Source organism: Danio rerio, chromosome 23 (assembly GCF_052040795.2).
Source record: "Danio rerio strain M-AB ecotype USA chromosome 23, GRCz13ab, whole genome shotgun sequence".
NCBI lineage: Eukaryota > Metazoa > Chordata > Actinopteri > Cypriniformes > Danionidae > Danio > Danio rerio.
The window spans coordinates 34,515,965-34,537,314 of record NC_141043.1 but is presented as its reverse complement, the minus strand read 5'-3'; the positions used below and the strand labels follow the sequence as shown (position 1 = coordinate 34,537,314).

The 21,350-nt window shown below is 37.1% G+C and overlaps 1 protein-coding gene across 53 annotated transcripts in view; it reads left to right on the top strand.

The window, feature by feature from the left end:
- Positions 1-21,350, top strand: part of eya4 (EYA transcriptional coactivator and phosphatase 4) — a 178,925-nt gene that overhangs the window by 98,995 nt on the left and 58,580 nt on the right. For 37 of the 53 annotated variants that reach the window (XR_015522817.1, NM_001442793.1, NM_001442791.1 and 34 more), the window contains 2 exon segments: positions 4,638-4,973; positions 10,276-10,347. Coding sequence is in view for 52 of the 53 variants with exons in the window: in NM_001442793.1 (NP_001429722.1) it covers positions 10,315-10,347 (33 nt within the window). In the remaining variant the exon portion in view is untranslated. 53 annotated transcript variants of the gene reach the window in all.

Below are 21,350 nucleotides of genomic sequence, written 5' to 3'. Positions count from 1 at the left end.
TTTAGCAAACTCAGCTACAATATCATCAAAGTCTAACTCCTTGACCAGCTGAGATTCAATGGCCATCAGCGACAGTGCACTGAGACGTTGCTGTGTTTGTGTTGTTCTGAGTTCATTTTTAATTCTTGCCATCTGTGAAAATGATCTTTCTCCTTCACAGTTTGTAACTGGCAATGTCAAAAATATTCGTAGAGCTACAAACACATTGGGGAAAGTTGACTGCAGACTGTGTTTCAAGAGCACCTGCAGCAGTTTTTGAGGAGACTTATCCAGCTCACTTTTTACAAAACACCTGAACTGGATAATTTCATCAGCAAAGTTCAGATCTAAATCTGAATTATAGCAAGCACAGAGTGCATCAGCATGTTTACGAACAGTAGGCAAATCCTCAGTGTCCAGGTTTAGTAAAACCCCAAACCTGTTATTAATGTTCCGATATGCATCAACTCTGTGGTCTAAACAGCTGACTAGCCTGTCAATAATGACATTAAATGTTTCTATCTGGCATCGCTCACTGCCTTTCAGAGTTACTTCATGCTCTGTAGATTCATCTGGAAATCCTTTCCGCTTTTTGGCCCTTTGTAGTTCATCTTTATATGACTGACACACGCCAGGAACATTCTTCGCAGATCTTTCAAAATGGTCAAACTGGTCTCGAAGTGATAAAACCCATGATCTCAAAGACTCAAACAGACGAATTGCAGTCATCAGATCCATGTCTGGCTTTTGTAATGCCTCACTTGTTACTTTGAATCTGCTTAATACACAGTGCCAAAACTGTGACATAAATGACATGTCAAGAGTGCCCAATTTTGAGTTCAGTGCTGCTGCCTCCATGCGTGTTTCACGTTTTTCTCCTGTATCAGAGGACATGTTCTGAAGTACTTCCCTGATTTTTGCATAATTTCCACAAAGGGCTTTAGATGCATCTGCACGGCAACTCCAACGTGTTGATGACAGTGATTTCAATGTCATGTCTACCTTGATTTCTGCATTATTGAAAAATGCGTTCCATCTATGAGTAGAACTTGCACAAAATGCATACAAGGACTGCATGAGATCAAAGAACTTGCTTGCATCTTGACAGCAGCCTTCTATACTATTTACCCCCACCAAATTGAGGGAATGTGCTGCGCATGGTATGTAATGGATTAAAGGATTTTTGTTTTTCAAATGAGCCTGAAGCCCATTATATCGCCCCGACATATTGTTTGCATTGTCATATGCCTGGCCTCTGCAGTTTGCTATATCTAAGTTTAAATTGTCAAGCATTGCCATTACAGTGTCAGCCAGACTCTGCCCTGTGTGACTCTCAATTGGTTCAAAGCCAAGAAATCGTTCAATGATTTTCCCCTCTTTGTTCACAAATCTAAAAATGAACGTCAGCTGATCAGTATGTGACAGGTCAGGAGTAGAGTCCACTATCAGAGAAAAATACTTTGCCTGCTGTATTTCTGCAGCTATAGTAGCTTTCACTTTTTCACCCATTTGCTGAATCAACTCCTCACATATAGTTGATGAAAGATAGGATGTGTTGCCCCTACCAATCTGTCCATATTTATTAATGTGCTCAGCAAGAAAAGGATCAAACTGAGAAATGACTTCCAGAATGCCAAGAAAATTACCATTGTGTGGTGATCCAAGAACTTCATTATCACCACGGAAAGGCAGTCCTCTTTCACTTAAAAATTTAATGACAGCCACAACCCGTTTGAGCACTTCGCGCCAATAACGCTTTTCATCCTGTAACTGTTGTACTAGTTTAGCATTTACTGTTCCACTGCCAGATGAGCGCCGAAGTAATGCTAACATGCTATTACAGTGCTCTGTGCTTTTCTCATGCTCACGCACACGTTCGGGATGTTTCCAATCAGAAAAGCCACTTGTAAATTGATTTTTTTTTGTTGAAAAAAAGCATACAAGCAAAACAAAAAATACTACCTGTAGATGGTGAGTATGTGGCCCAGTCTCTAGAAACTGTTTCTCCGTTTGGCAGTTTGCAATGAAGCAATTCATTAGTGAGGGAGCGCACTTTCCCTCCTAAACCTCCATCACGGGTTGAGCCTGGATATTTCTTCTGCCTGTTGTGGAACGCAGCAGACCCACGATCAATCAGGACGGCGCGAGCATCATCATTAACTACCCCCCACAAAGCAGGGTCAGACACATGATGAACCCAGTCTGTGCTGCAGCTGTTCCCGCCACTGCAACTAGCCACAGGCTCTGCCTCATGTTGTGCCGCGTTGCCGTTAGCCTCCTGCGTGCGGTTAACGCTAGCTTGATCACCTAACGTCACCATAACGTCTTCTTCACCCTCGTTCCCCTCCTCATCATCGTGGGTACTTTTGAAGAAGGTCTGAATGCATGGCACATGCCTCAATAAAGAGGCCTCCCTCTCCTCCTTTTCTCTTTTTCGCTTGCGTTTGCTAAATCCACTTGTTTCACTCATTTTGATATCCGACACCTACTACACTACAGTCCGCTCACAGCAGCGCGCGTTATTTTATAGACTTGCATTTCCACGCTTGACCAATTACAGCATTCCATTTAGTTTTGAAAAAAATAAAAAATAAATCAAGAAAAAAAAGTCTGCGTGCTTATAATTGATTATATATGGTGCCTTTTTCTCACGTTTTAAATATGATGATGATGATGATGATAATCTAATAATAATAATAAGAAGAAGATGATGAAATTATAATAATACTATGGTAGCGACTATTTGCTATGAGGAGATAATATATTGTCTAAAGCAATAGATTCTTTTTACAGAGAGGGAGACATCTTAATTAAGGCATGTGTCTTTAAGCTATGTGCCATGAAGTCGGAGAAAGTGGGTGAAGTAGGGCTAGTTGTGGCAGATGATCAGGCTAACCAGGGTTCAGAAGAGGGCGACTAAATACAGATTAATTGTATTAAGATGTCGCTAACATTTAAGACCATGTGGAAAATAACAATAAGCTGTTTTATACTGTAAATTAGCTGCAGATTATTTGCAATAAAATAAACTTTTAGATACTGTTTTTGCACATCTGAAAAAGGCTAAAGGTTAACTACATATTTATTTTAATTTTAAAAAACATTTCCTTCTTGTTAAATGTATTTCCAATCCGATATGTGATGGAGAGAAAAATAAGGGTGAGTTCAGCAGACGATGGATTCGATCCGGGATCGAGTTGGAGGCCTCTGATCACGATGCGAGGCACTAATGCGCTGCGCCACTGACAGTGGCAGTTTCAACGCTCTTTAGTCATATTGTCTCTAGTAGTCAGACAGCAGATATGCCAAAGCGACATTCCGAAAATAACTTTTTTCCGCCTCAGAAAAAAACTTTTTTTTCGCCTCTCGCAGGGGCCCCAAATGCTCACGGGCCCCTGGGCCCGTGCCCATAATGCCCATTGGATAATCCGGCCCTGCCTGCTAGTTACATTCCACTCAACAGCATGAAATTCTTGTTTTCTTTCTGTAACAGTGTGTCAGTCAAACGTGGCCCTCAGGAGCATCATTTTTCATTGCATAAAGAGGAGTCTGGCTAATATAGCCATATTCGCTGAGCACATTGATGTGTTGACTTGCTTCATCGTGGAGCTTAATTGCTTTCCCTTTCTTTCTTTAGTTTTTATTGTTCTCCCAATAAATTGTGTTGATTCATAGATTTTTTGTTGTGCCACAATCTGCTGCCATCTTCATGCATATCGCTCATGCCAGTACATTCTTTTTTCCAAAGCCAATTAGTTGGTTGCTGTACATTGCGCAACTTCTGCAGATTATGAATCAGTGTCAATCTGTGAATGCACTAGACTTGGCAATGGCTGGATTATGACTTCACACTTTTGCGATGTCTGCATAAAGCACAATTCAACTAGTTTCCAAAATGTAAAAATATTTGATCATTTTACTGCAATGCTGCTATCATGTATTTGTAAGGTTGCATTCATTTATTTCAGTTAAAAAAAATCATGTTTTGGTGTGTGGATCTTCTGTTAGCATGATGTGAATTCATTATATGAATTTGCAGGTCAGACCTGACCAAACATAGACTTTTGAATCCAGTGTCAACTGGGCACAAGCTTCTTGCATTTACATGTATATTTAAATGCAAGTCGAAGCAATGAAACGTGTAGAATGATTTTCCCTTGATCGTTATTTATTTATAAATGTTTTTTTTTTATGATTTCGATTTTGTAAACTTTTCTACTCTGCTTTGAACTTCATCAGGCATTGTCCACCATCATGTTAGGACGTGTTTGAAACATTTGACTGAATAAACCGAATAAAAAGTTAATTAAATGGTTTGGCTCTGAGTGTTGATACATTTTAATTAGATTAGCTACCTTTCCTTGGTCCTTGCTCTATCAGAGGATAGGTAGAAGCCTAATGCAAGAGTGCTTAATTCAAATGTGAGCAAATCTGATCCCAAGCCAAGACAATTGGGATTGACTTGGTTGTTGTTGTGTGGTGGTGGTAAATAAAACTGAGCTGATCACTGGGACGAAACTATTAATAAAAGCCTCATCCTGGCCCTTGTGCTGTGCCCCATTACTGGCTTGGGTGAGAGCCAACAGCAGCACCCCTCATGGCAGCTGCGCGCATGCGCATCTTTGAGCGCTCCTGCTCCGCCGCTGCAAGAGAACTTTAATAATGAAGTAGAGCACGGAGTGCGCGTGTGCTCACGTTAACTTCAGGATCAGCAGTTAAAGCGGAAAACACGGCTAGTGCAAGACCGCGCTCCTCGGAGTTTGGCTATAGTGCGGATCTGTTGGTTGGAGCGTTCCGCTCCGGTGCGGCCAGTGCAGCTCTCATGAACTTAGGGAGGACTTCACTGACAGCGCGTGCACTGACTGGCACGAGCTGTTCCTCGCGCTTCACGCAGCTAGACCACTTGAATATTTTTGGATGAGCATGTCAACACAGTGAAAGGGAACGGACCTTCTGGAGAGTTTGAAAATCGTTGCAACGCACAACTCATAAGAGTAAGTACCCATTTAGTTTTTCCATAAAATAGTTCACTATTCAGAAACTTTACAAGTTTTATGAATATTTATGTGGCCACATACAACGCGTAAAAGGGGTTTGTTGGAGCACCTGCTCAAGCTGGATACTTTTATGAAATGTTTATGTCTGAGAAAATAATTGGGGCTCATAAAGGCAAACTGGATTGCAGGTTTAACGCATTAGACCACCTATAAAACATTAGCTAATAAAATAAGTTTGCAACACATCGGGGTTCAAATTTTAGGGCACTGAAATTGAAAGCTGAACTGTTCTCTGAAAATGATCAAAAAGTGTCAGGGGTGCCAAAGTCAGAACTTTTTACAGAACTCATCTAAACAGACATCTCTAAATTGTAAACATTGATGTGGTGTTTTGACAACTAGAAATAACTAGTAGAAATGACCCAATAAAATGAAAGAGGGAAACAAATAACTGATGAAAATGATGCTAACGTTCACTCTAACGCTCGCCGGCACGGGTTAATTATGAGTACATTGTATTGTTTATTTTATTTTTAATGTACCATATCCATGATGGATATATGTCCATATCCGTGATGAAAATAATTCAAGTGTTATTTTGACCGGTAGTTTAATTAATGTCTTGATTTGATAACTTTTTCATGGAAATGGTTATAGAGGAATGCTCGTGGTTGTGTTGGGGGTTCCCACTGTCCGCTTGGATCGCGCGTGCCATGTCCGTTTTCCCGTGCACGTGGAGTTTGTGTTTGTATTTGATACGGAGGAAACGGGAATATCATCCCGACACTAAAGCCGCTTCACTGCGCGTTGGCCATTGGTCGCTTTCTCGCGCTGTCGATAGCAGCTCGAGCCGATACTGGAGAAGGAGCCCGGATTAGATTACACACTTAACACGAAATAATTCACAACACACAGGTCGCTCTGGTGCCTGGTAATAAGATGGAGTGTACTAGCCAACAATTACATAAGACAACACCAGCGACCTCCTCTTTGGCCATCTCTAGGCCTTTAACTGGAAAACTCGAGACTTGTAAGCACTTTTACATTGATAAAGATTGCAAGACACCTTGTTTGACTGACAAAATAAATGATCAAATAATGGACATATTTATTGCACTCTTAAGAAAAGTTTTTAAATGATTCTTTGTTGCATCGGATGAGTTTTGATGTTCGCTAAATCTTCATTTTTGCATTTAGATGCTTTTGATCATCATTTTCGTTTCTTTTAAACACCAGCACAGATGCTTTTCTAAACAGTAAAACTTTTTAAAATGACGTTTTAATTAGGCAGTTTAATGACACAGTGGAGAGGAAAACATTTTAGGCAATGCTATTAAACCTAATAAGGCATGTAAACCTGAATAATGAAATCAGCGGAATAATGATTAATGAATCTACACGATGCATTAATTCAGAAACATCCCCTTTAGACAAACTTAGCTTAAACCCATTTGTTATCCATCTAGCTTGTTTATTTATTATTAATTTGCGTGTTTTGACTGTGGGGTGAACGGTGATGATTTAAAGGGAGGAACACGAAAGCTTTGTCGTCTTTGGCTTTCCTGCGCGTTTCGCTCGTGCCGCAGCTGTGTCGAATCGCGCGCACTGAATGCTGAACCACTAAACGCTCCGCGTGCTTTCATGACAATAGCAGTAAAAAGCGCTCTGGCTCGCTTTGTTATTTCGAGACGGAGTGATGTGCTGTAATTGGACTGTTTACAATCCCCAGAATGTTTTGTTGTGCTTGACAAATATCAAATGTTTTGACCGGGGACATTTGTTGCACATCAGTGGCTTTTGATTCGAAAATGTATATGTTGAAAGAAGGAAAATAAATTTCAGCTCCTTCTCATTACATGGTTTGAGTAATGTGTCTTCTGCTGTCTCTCTGTGTGTGTGTGTGTGTGTGCGCGCGCACGCGCGCGCGTGTGTGTGTGTGTGTGTGTGTGTGTGAGAGAGAGAGAGACAGAGAGAGGACAGTAGGCTCAGAGGGCACTGAGTGATAACAGTAAAAATCAATGCTGCTCAGCTCATTCCCCCGCCTGAGCATTAAAGGCTAGAATTTCAGAATAGAGCTTCACCAAGCAAATGAAAAATTCAAATGATCTGCTCTTCAAACTGTGCCCTTCAACTCTCTTTCTCTTTCTCTCTTACACACATAAACTATAGCCTTATGGGGACTTCCTATTACATCCATTGTTCTGTGGATAGGTCATTGTAATCAATATCTACAGAAATTAAATCATATTCCTGAACAAACATTGCGAGAAGGAATAGTGAAGACTGTTAATGAATTGATGAAAATTACATTTAAGTAAGTGTTAAAATGAACATTAAATCAATATTTTAGGCATTAGTTACTTAATGTTTTTGTCTGCCTAATTAAAAAAAAAATGTTTTTTTTCTTTGTTTGTTTGTTAATTTGTTTGTTTAGACTATTAATCCCAAAAGGAAATTTATGTGTCACAGCAGAGTTCTCCATACTAAAATACAGTAAATTACATACACTATACTGGTCAAAAGTTTAGGGTCAGTTTTTTATGATTATTTCAAAGAAACTTATTCTGTTCATCCAGGCGACATTTATTAAATGTAAAAAAAGTGTTAACCTGTAGATATATTTATTAAAATTTTAAATAACTGCTTTCTTATTGTGTGTAGTTTGAAATGAAATTATAACTCCAGTAATTTATGCTTTTATTACTATTTCCATTAATAATATTAAAAATAATAATTAATGTTAGAGTGATTTCTAAAGGACCATGTGACTAAAGCGTGGAGTAATAAAGCTGAAAATCATCTGTAAAATCACTGGAATAAAAGGTTCAATTAAATGATGAACTACTTTTGAAGAGTTATTTTATAGTGCAATCACATTTCACAATTTTACAATCTGTACTGTATTTTTGATTAAATAAATGCAGCCTTGGTGAGCAGGATAAGCTGATTTTAAAACATTTAAAAATCCTACTAACCCCAAACTTTTGACCAGTAGTGTATATAAAAAAGTAAGTAATATTAATAAAATTGCATTCATATTGCACACCTTAGTTTCAAACGCTACTCCATAGCTACAATATTAATGCTATTACAGTTTTGCATAATTCATAAAGTATAGCAACATATAGTTACAGTTAACATATAGCATGGTGATCACAGGCTGTCAGGTTCAGTGCCAAAGATTTAGTTAATTTTTTTTAGAAAAACAACATGATCTAAATCCTGACTGAATCCTGATCCCATTAAAACAATGTTTCCACATGCAAAAAATACTAAATCATTTTTTCTTAAATTGTACGTTTTTGAGTCATATTGATAGATCTAGGGAAGAGATGCGCAAATTAGGGCCCAGGGGCCAAAGTTGGCCCATGGTAACCTTTGATTTGGCCCAGCATCCCATCTGAGAAGAGAGGGGGAGTGATGGCGATGGTTTAGAGATAGTAAATTCAAATTGAATATAACACTTTTTTTTTGTTTGTTTAATTGTTCAAATTTGATTAATATTAAATGTTTCAATTAAATAATGTAAATGAATCAGAATTAGTTTAAATGTACACACTGTCACCCAACATACAAAAACTTTGGTGAGCAAATGAAGTCAAAGGCAGATTCTTCTTGACTAGTGTATTCAGCATTGAACTCCACTCATACCTACTCATAACAAGTTATACTGCATTAGTTAATACCCTTTAAAAAAAGGTTTTCTATTTATTTTAAAATATTATAAAATAAATTAGGAATTCACTAATGACAACTGTAATATACTGTAGTTTGGTATATTTATCTCATTTGGTTTTTTCCCCTTCATACAAAAAGATTTAGGAACCCCTGGTCTAGAGTATTAAATTAGTCAGGACTGTCAAAATGTATAACTAATTAGCGTAATTCCCCCAACCCTATAATATTTATGATTCAGCCTAATCAAGATTTTATTCAATTAAACAGTTCAGTTGGCCATTTTACCCAAGTTTGAACCAAAAGAGCCCTGAGTTTTCAGGTTGGTTCAGTAATTAAAGAGTAGATAATATCTTTGAATCAAACATAAACTGCATTTGACAAATTTTGTAGGTTGTCTAAAACAGTGGTTCCCAAAATGCCCCATTCCCATTTCCCATTTTTTATTACCCCTGAAGTGATTACATCATATTAAAGACACAGTACATTGATTTTATGGCACCAGGTTAAACTTTCTGACATTTTTACAGTACTCATGTATATTAAAAATAAACACAGGCCACAACTAAAGTTGGTGGATGGTCTCCGAGTGGCGTTCTTCAAAATTAATGGATGAAAAGACTTGGGCGTATTGGTATGTGTACACCAGTGTGCAAAGTTTATATATTTATAACCACCTCAGAGGATATTGGGGGCTGTGTGTCACTGGCATTGTAATTTTGGGGGCTGCAGGCTAAAAAGTTTGGGAACCCCTGCCCTTAAACACCCTTTTTTCTTTTTCATACAGTTTGTTGTTTTAGAGACTTATTTCTTCTGTACATAGTTTGCATCACAAATCCTCTAACGCCCAGAGCACAGGTTTAAAGTTAAAACTTCACGTTGCGGGCAGGTTTGTAAACCAGCTGTCTGGTACCTGCGGCAGGACAGAAAATAACCCCATTCTCCCGATCCCGCGGCTTTCAAAGTCTTTCAGAGTTTTTGAATAAGAGTGCTTTTCATTACTGAGGCCTCAGGAGGTTTCAAAGCAATTTACAGAAGTTTCAAGCTTTTAAATGACAGGGGAAGGATGGGAAGAGAGAAAGATAAAGATGGAGGGTGGGATGGGACAAAAAGGGGGATGGTTGGATGTTTTTTAGTGACTACTGCCATGCTAGCATCACCATGACCGGGACAGATAGCTTTTGCTTCTGTACACTGCAAAAATGATTCATTGGATTCATTAAAATAGTTTAGGGTAAGTGGTTGCAAACAATTAATATAGGCTGGATTTAAACAAACAAATTAAGTTGAACAGTACTACACTTCATTTGCTTAAATTCAGCGCATATAAATTGTTTGCAACCACTTACCCTTAAAAATGTAGTAAATCCAATGAATCATTTTTATCAGTGTTACATCGATTACATTTCACTCAACCCATTGTTTAATGTTTACTTCTGTAAATTGTCTTTACTTCAGTCTAGCTGGCTATGAGATAGTGAAGTTACCAGACATCTTCCTTCCCCTCCTACATGCACATACACACAGACACAAAGGGAGAGAGAGACCGAAATAAGAGAGAGAGAGCGATGTCTGTGCTTTCTATTGTGTTTATGGCGATTTTAAAAGCATCCTTCATTTGCAGGTGTCTGGACTGTAGCTTTGTGGAGTGGAAATTCAACTGATGGAGAATACACAGGATCTGAATGAACAGAGCGTGAGTTAAACCACAGCACACACAATTCTGAGAGTGTGTTTTATAGTGGATCTGACAGAAGATGATCTTAATGTCCTCTCTTGAATTTATTACTTCATTAATGTGTCAGACTTTAGAACAGAGTCTTGAAATAACATCTAATCTGCTCTCTCTATCTGTAATTCTCAACCAAGGGTGCTTTTGTCCCAGGAGGTGCTTGGGAAGATATTGATTTTTCTTTGTTAAATCCATTACACTTATTATTAATGAAAGGGGCAAGTGAGGCCTCTTAAAACGTGCATAATAGACATGGTATGATAACTGTTTTCAAGGTATACAGCGTTTGGAAGAGTAAAGTTTTTAAAACGCCAAAAACCATTGCTATATCGTTCCTACGGTATATTTAAGATTTTCTTTTACACTTTTTTTCTGTTTTGTTTTGTTAAAGTTTTTTTCTGTTAAATTTTGTTTAGTTTTTTGTTTTGTTTTGTTTTGTGTTTGGTTATGTTTTGTTCTGTTCTGTTTTGTGTTTTCTTTTGTTTTTTGTTTTTTTTTGTTTTTAGCACAACATTATCTCCAGCAGAACAGATATCCAAAGATGCTGTTTTAAATTGTAAATAATCTGTGCTTTTTGAAACTAATAAAGACAGCAGAGGTCAATGATTCATTTGAGTTATTTATTCTGAGCGCAGTGTTCACTGTTCCAACATAAACACATCTTAGTTTTTATTTTTAAAGCTTTAGTTGGTAAATTACTCTAGTACATATTTAGTTTGTTGGAGTACTGTTCAAAAACGTATAATACTAGATCAGCAGATATAGTCTTACTTAGAGATGCCATTTGTTCACACAGAATTAGGTCGATCTGCATTTTCTAACTATGCTCCATATGTATGAAATAAGCTTTAAGATATACTACATATGAAATCCGTACTATCTATCGCTATACTTAAAAATATTTTCAACACTGTCAGTTAAGAACAGTGCACCTGTTTTAACAATTAATTATGGTTTATACTGTTTTGGTGTATCTGTATATTGTGATACACATTTTTGTTGTCTTGACCAGGACTCCCTGATAGAAGAGATATATCTCAATGGGACATTCCTGGTTAAATAATAATAATAATAAAAAATAGATTGTGTTCAAAGAGGAAAAAGTTTTAAAACATTGAGTTTGAACATGAAGAACATATTTTAGTGCAGTAACCACAATATCATGAAACTGTAATATTTTTATCGAAGGTTATCATACTGTCAGAATCTTATACCGGCCCATGTCAGATATGTGCATATGCAATGTGTTATAAGAAAGGCATTGATTTGTAGGGCAATAAGTTTGTGTTTATATTCATTTAATTGTTTAATTTTCTCAACTATATGGAAAAAACTTTTAATTCTTCCAATTGTGAGTTTATAGTAGCTTGTGCAGTTCTGAATTTATTTGTATCTATCTCACATACACACTTTTTTTGCAAGAAGTGCGAGAGAGTTTTCTATTGCATTTTCCTGAAAACTATTTCACTGACTAAAACAATTACTCTGAAAGAAGTGTACTTACTAAGAAACTCTATCAGGCAGCAATTGTATGTACTGTTACATATACTAGTATAGCATTGAGTTTGTTTTTCTAAAATAGCACCCTGAAAATGTGACTTCTAGGTAAAAAACAATTGTGATCATATACCATTGATCACCAAATGACTTGGTGTAAAGAATCAGTTATATTCATGCTTTGGTGTTGCTGTGGGAGTATTTTAAATACATAAAGACTGGGAAACATGAATCTATACTATGTGATAATTGAAAAGTTTGATCGTGCGGTTTGAAGTTCGAGCGTGTTTGTGTGCATGAAATGAGTGTGTGTGTGGAAAGGCCACCCAGGTGTGTACTGAGCAGAACTAGGTCTTTAATACACAACAGATGTGGACTGAAGTGTTGAGCACAGTAGCCATATGGCCACCAAGAGTCTGAGCAGTGTCACATACACACACATAGTGACAGTACAGCACTTATTATTATTAGGGACCGAGCACCGAAACGGTGCGTAGGCCCTATTGGAATTGCTCCGTTTTTTATTATTATTAGGGACCGAGCACCGAAACGGTGCGTAGGCCCTATTGGAATTGCTCCGTTTTTTATTATTATTATTATTATTCCGCCCCCTATCGGGGTACTTTTGAGGGTCTAAACATGCCCGAAAACTCATGAAAATTTGCACACACACCAAAAGCGGTGTAAATAGCAGGTTGATATGGGTCTCGGAAGTAGGCGTGGCAAAATGACTCGACAGCGCCACCTAGAAAAATTAAGCGGACGAGCCCCCGATCCACGAATCACGCACATGCACGAAAATTGGCACACACCTCAAACATGCCAAAACATACCAAAAAGTCTCTTGGAGCCATATCTCAAACCCAACAGGAAGTTGGATATTTTTGACTTCCTGCGGCGAAAAAGTGGCGTTTTTGCCATTTCCAGGCGTTGTATTTTAACGAACTCCTCCTAGGGATTTCATCCGATCGACACCAAAATTTGGTTTTGTCATCTAAAGGCCTTGGCGATGTTAAATTGCGAAGCTTTAGAGTTTTCGTAGATGGGCGTGTCCGTGGCGGCCTCGCAAACTTTGACGATTCGCCACAAAACAGGAAGTCGTTATAACTCAGGCATGCATTATCCGATCTGCCTCAAAATTCACACGTTTGATAAGAGTCCTGACCTGAACACGTTTACATGCCGATATCCAGATACAGTTATAGCGCCACCTGCTGGCCACAGGAAATGACATGTTTTACATTGTAACAAACTCCTCCCACAAATTTTTTCGTATCAGCACCAAATTTGGGTTGTGTTATCTGAAAACCCTAGCGATGATATATTGTGAAGATCTAGAGTTTTCGGAGAGGGGCGTGTCCGTGGCGGCATGACAAACCTCAACGCTTCGCCATGGAACAGGAAGTCCTTATAACTCAAGCACACAATGTCCGATCTGCCTGAAACTTCACATGGTTGATAAACGTCATCTCCTGAACACATCCTCATAACAATAATGAAGTGGGCGTGGCAAAATGACTCGACAGCGCCACCTATTAAAATTAAACGGACGAGCCCCTGATCTACGAATCACGCACATGCACGAAAATTGGCACACACCTTAAACACGCCAAAACATACGAAAAAGTCTCTTGGAGCCATATCTCAAACCCAACAGGAAGTCCGATATTTTTAACTTCCTGCGGCAAATAAGTGGCATTGTTGCCATTTCCAGGCTTTGTATCTTAACGAACTCCTCCTAGGGATTTTATCCTATCGACACCAAAATTGGGTTTTGTCATCTAAAGGCCTTGGCGATGTTAAATTGCGAAGCTTTAGAGGTTTTGTCGATGGGCGTGTCCGTGGCGGCCTCACAAACTTTGACGATTCGCCACAAAACAGGAAGTCATTATAACTCAGGCATGCATTATCAGATCTGCCTCAAAATTCACATGTTTAATATAAGTCCAGACCAGAACAAGTTTACATGCCGATATCCAGATACAGTTATAGCGCCACCCGCTGGCCACAGAAAATGTCATGATTTACAAAGTAATAAACTCATCCCACAAATTTTTTCATATCAGCGCCAAAGTTGGGTGGTTGTGTATCTGAAAGCTCTAGCGATGATATATTGTGAAGATCTAGAGTTTTCGCAGAGGGGCGTGTATGTGGTGGCATGACAAACCTCAACGCTTCGCCATGAAAAAGGAAGTCCTTATAACTCAGCCACACAATGTCTGATCTGCCTGAAACTTCACAGGATTGATAAAAGTCCTCTCCTGAAGACATCTACATGCCAATATTGAGTCACAGTCATAGCGCCACCTGCTTGCAACAGGTAGTTTGGCTTATAACTCAGCCACACAATGTCCGATCTGCCTGAAAGTTCACATGGTTGATAAAAGTCTTCTCCTGAACACATCTACATAACAATATTGAGTCAGTTATAGTGCCACCTGCTGGCAGAAGGTAGTTTGGCTTATAACTCAGCCACACAATGTCAGAACTGCTTGAAACTTCACATGGTTGATAAAATTATTCTCCTGAAGACATCTACATGACAATACTGAGTCACAGTCATAGCGCCACCTGCTGATAGGAGGAAGTTTGGCATAAATCTGTGGATTTTTAAAAGTTTTTTATATATATCGGCTTAAATTGTTATTGTTCGCTGTTCTCTGTCATCCTGAGGCCACCGGGCGGCGGTGAGCCCGGGTGCGAGGTCCCTATCATTGCTGCTTGCAGCTTTAATTATTATTATTATTATTATTCCGCCCCCTACCGGGGCACTTTTGAGGGTCTAAACATGCCCGAAAACTCATGAAAATTTGCACACACACCAAGCCCGGTGTAAATAGCAGGTTGATATGGGTCTCGAAAGTGGGCGTGGCAAAATGACTCGACAGCGCCACCTAGAAAAATTAAACGGACGAGCCCCCGATCCACGAATCACACACATGCACGAAAATTGGCACACACCTCAAACACGCCAAAACATACGAAAAAGTCTCTTGGAGCCATATCTCAAACCCAACAGGAAGTCGGATATTTTTGACTTCCTGCGGCGAAAAAGTGGCGTTTTTGCCATTTCCAAGCGTTGTATTTTAACGAACTCCTCCTAGGGATTTTATCCGATCAACACCAAAATTAGGTTTTATCATCTAAAGGCCTTGGCGATGTTAAATTGCGAAGCTTTAGAGTTTTCGTCGATGGGCGTGTCCGTGGCGGCCTCGCAAACTTTGACAATTCGCCACAAAACAGGAAGTCGTTATAACTCGGGCATGCATTATCCGATCTGCCTCAAAATTCACATGCTTGATAAGAGTCCTGACCTGAACACGTTTACATGCCTATATCTAGATACAGTTATAGCGCCACCTGCTGGCCACAGGAAATGACATGTTTTACAGTGTAACAAACTCCTCCCACAAATTTTTTCGTATCAGCACCAAATTTGGGTAGTGTTATCTAAAAGCTCTAGCGATGATATATTGTGAAGATCTAGAGTTTTCGCAGAGGGGCGTGTCCGTGGCGGCATGACAAACCTCAACGCTTCGCCATGGAACAGGAAGTCCTTATAACTCAACCACACAATGTCCGATCTGCCTGAAACTTCACATGGTTGATAAAAGTCCTCTCCTGAACACATCCACATGACAATATTGAAGTGGGCGTGGCAAATTGACTCAACAGCGCCACCTACGAAAATTAATCGGACGAGCCCCTGATCTACGAATCACGCACATGCACGAAAATTGGCACACACCTCAAACACACCAAAATATACGAAAAAGTCTCTTGGAGCCATATCTCAAACCCAACAGGAAGTCGGATATTTTTAACTTCCTGTGGCGAAAAAGTGGCGCTTTTGCCATTTTCAGACGTTGTATTTTAACGAACTCCTCCTAGGGATTTTATCCAATCAACACCAAAATTGGGTTTTGTCATCTTAAAGCCTTTGTGATGTGAAATTGCGAAGCTTTAGAGTTTTCATCGATGGGCGTGTCCGTGGCGGCCTCACAAACTTTGACGATTCGCCACTAAACAGGAAGTCGTTATAACTCAGGCATACATTACCCAATCTGCCTCAAAATTCACACGCTTGATAAAAGTCCTGACCTGAACACATTTACATGCCGATATCTAGATAGAGTTATAGCGCCACCTGCTGGCCACAGGAAATGACATGATTTACAAAGTAACAAACTCCTCCCACAAAATTTATCGTATCAGCACCAAATTTGAGTGGTGTCATCTGAAAGCTCTATCGGTGATATATTGTGAAGATCTAGAGTTTTTGCAGAGGGGCGTGTCCGTGGCGGCATGACAAACCTCAATGCTTCGCCATGAAACAGGAAGTCCTTATAACTCAACCACACAATTTCAGATCTGCCTGAAACTTCACATGGTTGATAAAAGTCCTCTTCTGAACACATCTACATAACAATATTGAGTCTGTCATAGCGCCACCTGCTGACAAAAGGAATTTTGGCTTATAACTCAGCCACACAATGTCTGACCTGCCTGAAACTTCACATTGTGTATAAAAGTCTACTCCTGAACACATAATAATATTGAGTCTGTCATAGCGCCACCTGCTGGCAGAAAGTGGTTTAGCTTGTAAGTCTGCCACACAATCTCGGATCTGCCTGAAACATCACATGGTTGATTAAAATCCTCTCCTAAAGACATCTACGTAAAAAAATTGAGTCTGTCATAGCGCCACCTGCTGCCAGAAGGTAGTTTGGCTTATAACTCAGCCAAACAACGTCCGATCTGCCTGAAAATTCACATGGTTGATAAGACTCTTCTACTGAAGGCATCTATATAACAATCTTGAGTCACAGTTAAAGCGTCACCTGCTGACAGGAGGACGTTCGACATAAATCTGTGATTTTCTCAGGTTCTTTATATATATCGGCTTAAATTAATGTTGTTCGCTGTTCTCTGTCATCCTGAGGCCACCGGGCGGCGGTGAGCCTGGGTGCGAGGTCCCTATCATCGCTGCTTGCAGCTTTAATTATTATTATTATTATTAATACGCTTTTTAAAAATAATTATATTATTATTTTACATTTTATAGAAAAAATGTCAGAATTCTGAAATATAAGCTAATGATTGTGAGAGATTTAAACCCAGAATTGATAGAAAGGATGTAAGTCAAATTAAGTTTAGCTAACAGTTTTTTTGTTTTGTATGTTTGTTTGTTTGTTTGTTTGTTTGTTTGTTTGTTTGTTTGTTTGTTTGTTTGTTTGTTTGTTTTGTAAGCCTGTCTTTTTTCAAAGCCTATGTAAGCCTGTTTCCACCACAAGGGGAAAATGTAAACAGTAAAAAAAAAACTCAGAATTGCATGATACAAAATTGAAATTATGAAAATAATAAAAAAAATTCACTCATCTATAACAGTAAAAAATTACTCTATTTGACTTAATAGGCTTTCTGTGAATTAGGCATTGGATGATGACCATTTTCAAGGTTTACCAAAAGTCAGGGTTTTAAAACCGCCAACATTTTCTGCTATACTGTTCCTATAGTATATGTAAGTTTGTTTGTTTTTTAACATTTTGTTTTAGGTTTTTTAGTATAAAGGGATCTCCAAAAGAAAAGATATCCCAAGAAATTAGTGTTTTTAAACTTATAAAGACAGCAGAAGTCTATGATTAATTTGAATTATTTAGCCTGACATGATTACTCCTCCAAATTATTCAAAATGATTCCTAAAATATATAAAATATATTGTGTTCATTGGGGGAAGAAGTTGTTGTTTTTTACCCACATATGTAAAGGAATATATTTTAGAGCAGTAATCACAATACCGTACAACCGTGATATTTTTATCCAAGGTTATCATACCGTCAGAATCTTATACCGACCCATTACTCTGAATTTTGAGTTTATACACTAAAAAAAACGAATAATTTAATTATTTACTCATGTTTTTTTGGTCACACTTTACAATAAGGTTTACTATTTAATGTGTTTAACATAAACTAATTATGAATAATACTTTTAAGTCATTTATTCATCATACTTCAACATTTACTAATGCATTATTGACATCCAAATTCATGCTAACATTACTCATTGCACGGTGAGTTAACAGGAACTAACTGTATTTTCGTTAATGTTAACTAACATGAACAAATACTGTAATGAATATATTGTTCATTGTTTGTTCATGTTAGTAAATGCCATAACTAACATGAACTAATATAAACGTTTTGTAAAGTGTTACCTGTTTTTAGGGTAAGTGGTTGCAAACAATTTATTTGGGTTGAATTTAAACAAACAAATTAAGTTGAAGATTATTACATTAGTTTGTTTAAATTCAGCAAATATACATTTTTCAAACAACAAAAATTATTAGCCCTCTAGTGAAATTTACCAAATGATGTTTAGCAGAGCAAGGACATATTTTCACAATAACAATAATATAAACAATAATTTTTTTTTCTTTGTTTGTTTATGAATTTTGAATAATATATATATATATATATATATATATATATATATATATATATATATATATATATATATATATATATATATATATATATATATATATATATATATATATATATATATATAATGTAGAAATGGCTAAGGTCAATACTTTTAGCCACCGTAAGATTTTTGGCTACAGAGCCACTTTTGTTCAATGATTTGCCTAATTATCCTAGCTTGCCTAGTTAATTTAATCAACTTTAGATTGCAATTTAACAAGTAAAAAAAACAGTTAACTAGTTATTTACTTTTATTTAGCTTTTTATTTGCTTTACATGGCAAAGACTAAATACATTAGTTATTAAAATTATGTTGAAAAATCTTCTCTCCATTAAACAGCACTTGGAAAATGTACTTCAGAAAGGATTTTAATAATTCACATGAGGACAAAAATGTTATGGCTAATAATCTTCAATCTGACTTTTTTCTTCCTCTGAATTGCACGATGTAACAGCAGTTGCAGGTTTGTAACTTAAAATTGCACAATACACAGAGAAAAAAGAGAAAGCCAATAATACTGAAAACCATTAAAATACAAAACTCAATATACAAGACTCCTATATGAAAACAAATTTATATCTTTCAATTCTGAAGGGGGGGAAAAGGTCTAAATGACGTCTTTTATTTTTCATTCTGTTTTGAAAATAATCTCCTATTCATTTCATATGCATATAAGTGCTTCGGAAAAGACAGACAGGCGTCCATAATCCAGAAGAGGACAGATACTGATCTGGGGGTGTTTGGGGTAATGGAAGGAGAGGAAGAGGGAGATTGAGGTGTGGGTGGAGGGGGGTATTTTGTGACTCAGGGGATCAATGCTTTTGGTTCTGAAGGAAAATAGCAGAGGAGTGAAATGAAACGGGGGGTGTAGCTGCAGCCTTTTCCTCTGGTGCAGACTGTGCCCCAAAGCCCCAGAGCAGAGACCACAGACAGAGAGAGAGAGGACTCGGGTTACACACACGCACACACCTACAGAGAGCCAGCGAGAGGAGAACAGAACGCACAGCTTCACGTTCACATATTTACACCTCCTGGTTTGAGCGTAATCAGCAAATTACCACAAATAACGGAGTGTACAAGTCATGAGCGTGTTGAAAGCCTCTCAGTAATATTTATAAAAGTGCTACACTGTGAAGAGTAGCAGGCCAGATTTATAGCAAAACAAGTACTCGATGTCAAAACAAACAAGTAACAAACTAAACGTACAATTTTTAAAAATTATTTACAATAAATAAAACTTCTGGTGAAAACCTGCTTTTTTTAAAGGTGTTAATCTTTATCTATGAAGTTATCATCCTGATGGTTATTTGTTATTTACACCTTATTTGTTGTTTACACCTAATATTGTTCTATGTTAAGCTGCTTTGACACAATCTACATTGTGAAAAGTGCTATATAAATAAACATGAATTGAATAGAATTGAATTAAACTATCTTTTGCATTGTAAATCAATTCACTGTTCATTTGAGTTAGCAGTTTTAATTTGCTGGTTTGTTCAATTTTGATGCACCAAAATGGACTATTCATGTACAGTGCTCAGCATAATTGAGTATTCCCCAATTTGAAAATGAATATTTTTATCCAATTCTCAGTGAATATAGGCAATGTATTTTGGTGCATTTAAACAAAACAGATTTATTAAACAGATATATTTATTAAAATAATATTTTAGTCACCAAACATATTTAGAAAATGAAAGATATATACTGTAGGTCAATAATGTCTCTGTAATTTCTTTTTGTAATATTTTTGTCCTTGCTTTTTACGTCAATTTATTTAGTTTCATGTCATTTTATTTAGTTTCTTATTCCATTTGTCTGGCTGAGATTTTTATTTATTTTATTTTTAATGGTGTTGTATCATTACTGTATTGTTTGCTAGTGTTTTGGTGCTTGTTCTAGTTAGTATCAGGTAATAACACCAAGATAATTTTGTTAACATATGTACATGATGTACATTATTGGTATGTCCTGTTTTCAGAAAAACTATAAGTAATAAATAAAGTAAAAATAAATAAATAGAAAGATAATACAATTAAATGCGAGCAAAATATTGCAAAAAAAATTTCAACCAAAGTTGTTTAATCTTTTTGCTTCTCCTGGTTTTTACTCTTTTTTTATTACATATAAAATTGGGTGTACTGGTTTTTGGACCGTTATCGTAAGATATTTTGTTTGATAAGCTCCAGAATTTGCTACAGTACTGACTAATGTAATGTAAATACACAAATATAGGTAACACTTAACAATAAGGTTCATTAGTTAATGCATTTACTAACATGAACTAATCATGAACAACACATGTACAGCATTTATTAATCATAATTGAACATTTACTAATGCATTATTAACATCCAAGTCCAAGCTTGTTAACATTAGTTAATGCATCATGAGCTAACATAAACTAACAATAAACTACTGTTTTCATTAACTAACGTTAACTAGCATGAATAAATACAGTAGTAAATGCATTTTTCATTGTTTGTTCATGTTAGTAAATGCATTAATTAACATTAACTAATGAACTTGTAAAGTGTGACTCAAATATAATGCTGTATAGCTTCCTATTAAAAATATTATAATAATATTAATAAGACATTTGTGAGGGGTGTACTTATATGCTGAGCACTGTATACTCAATGTGTGATACTCAATATGAGTTATAGTGCATTATTCATTTATATCACAGTTCTGACTTTCTTAGAATCCTGGGTTTTCTAATTTTTAATTTAATTAGTTTTTTCATAGAATTTAATAATTTATTTTTTGTATCAGGAGTTCCTCAGACTACGAGTTTGTATTTCTGCAGTTCTGACACACTCTGTGTGTATTTATTGTGTTGGCACCTTGGCTGATTTAGGCCTGTTGTGTATGGAAAAATATGACAGTAAAACTGCAGTTAGGTGACACAGAATGTGTCTGAAGTCACCTATTACTCAGTAGGTTGTGGTACTGTATTTAAATTCAAATTTACTAATCAGCTA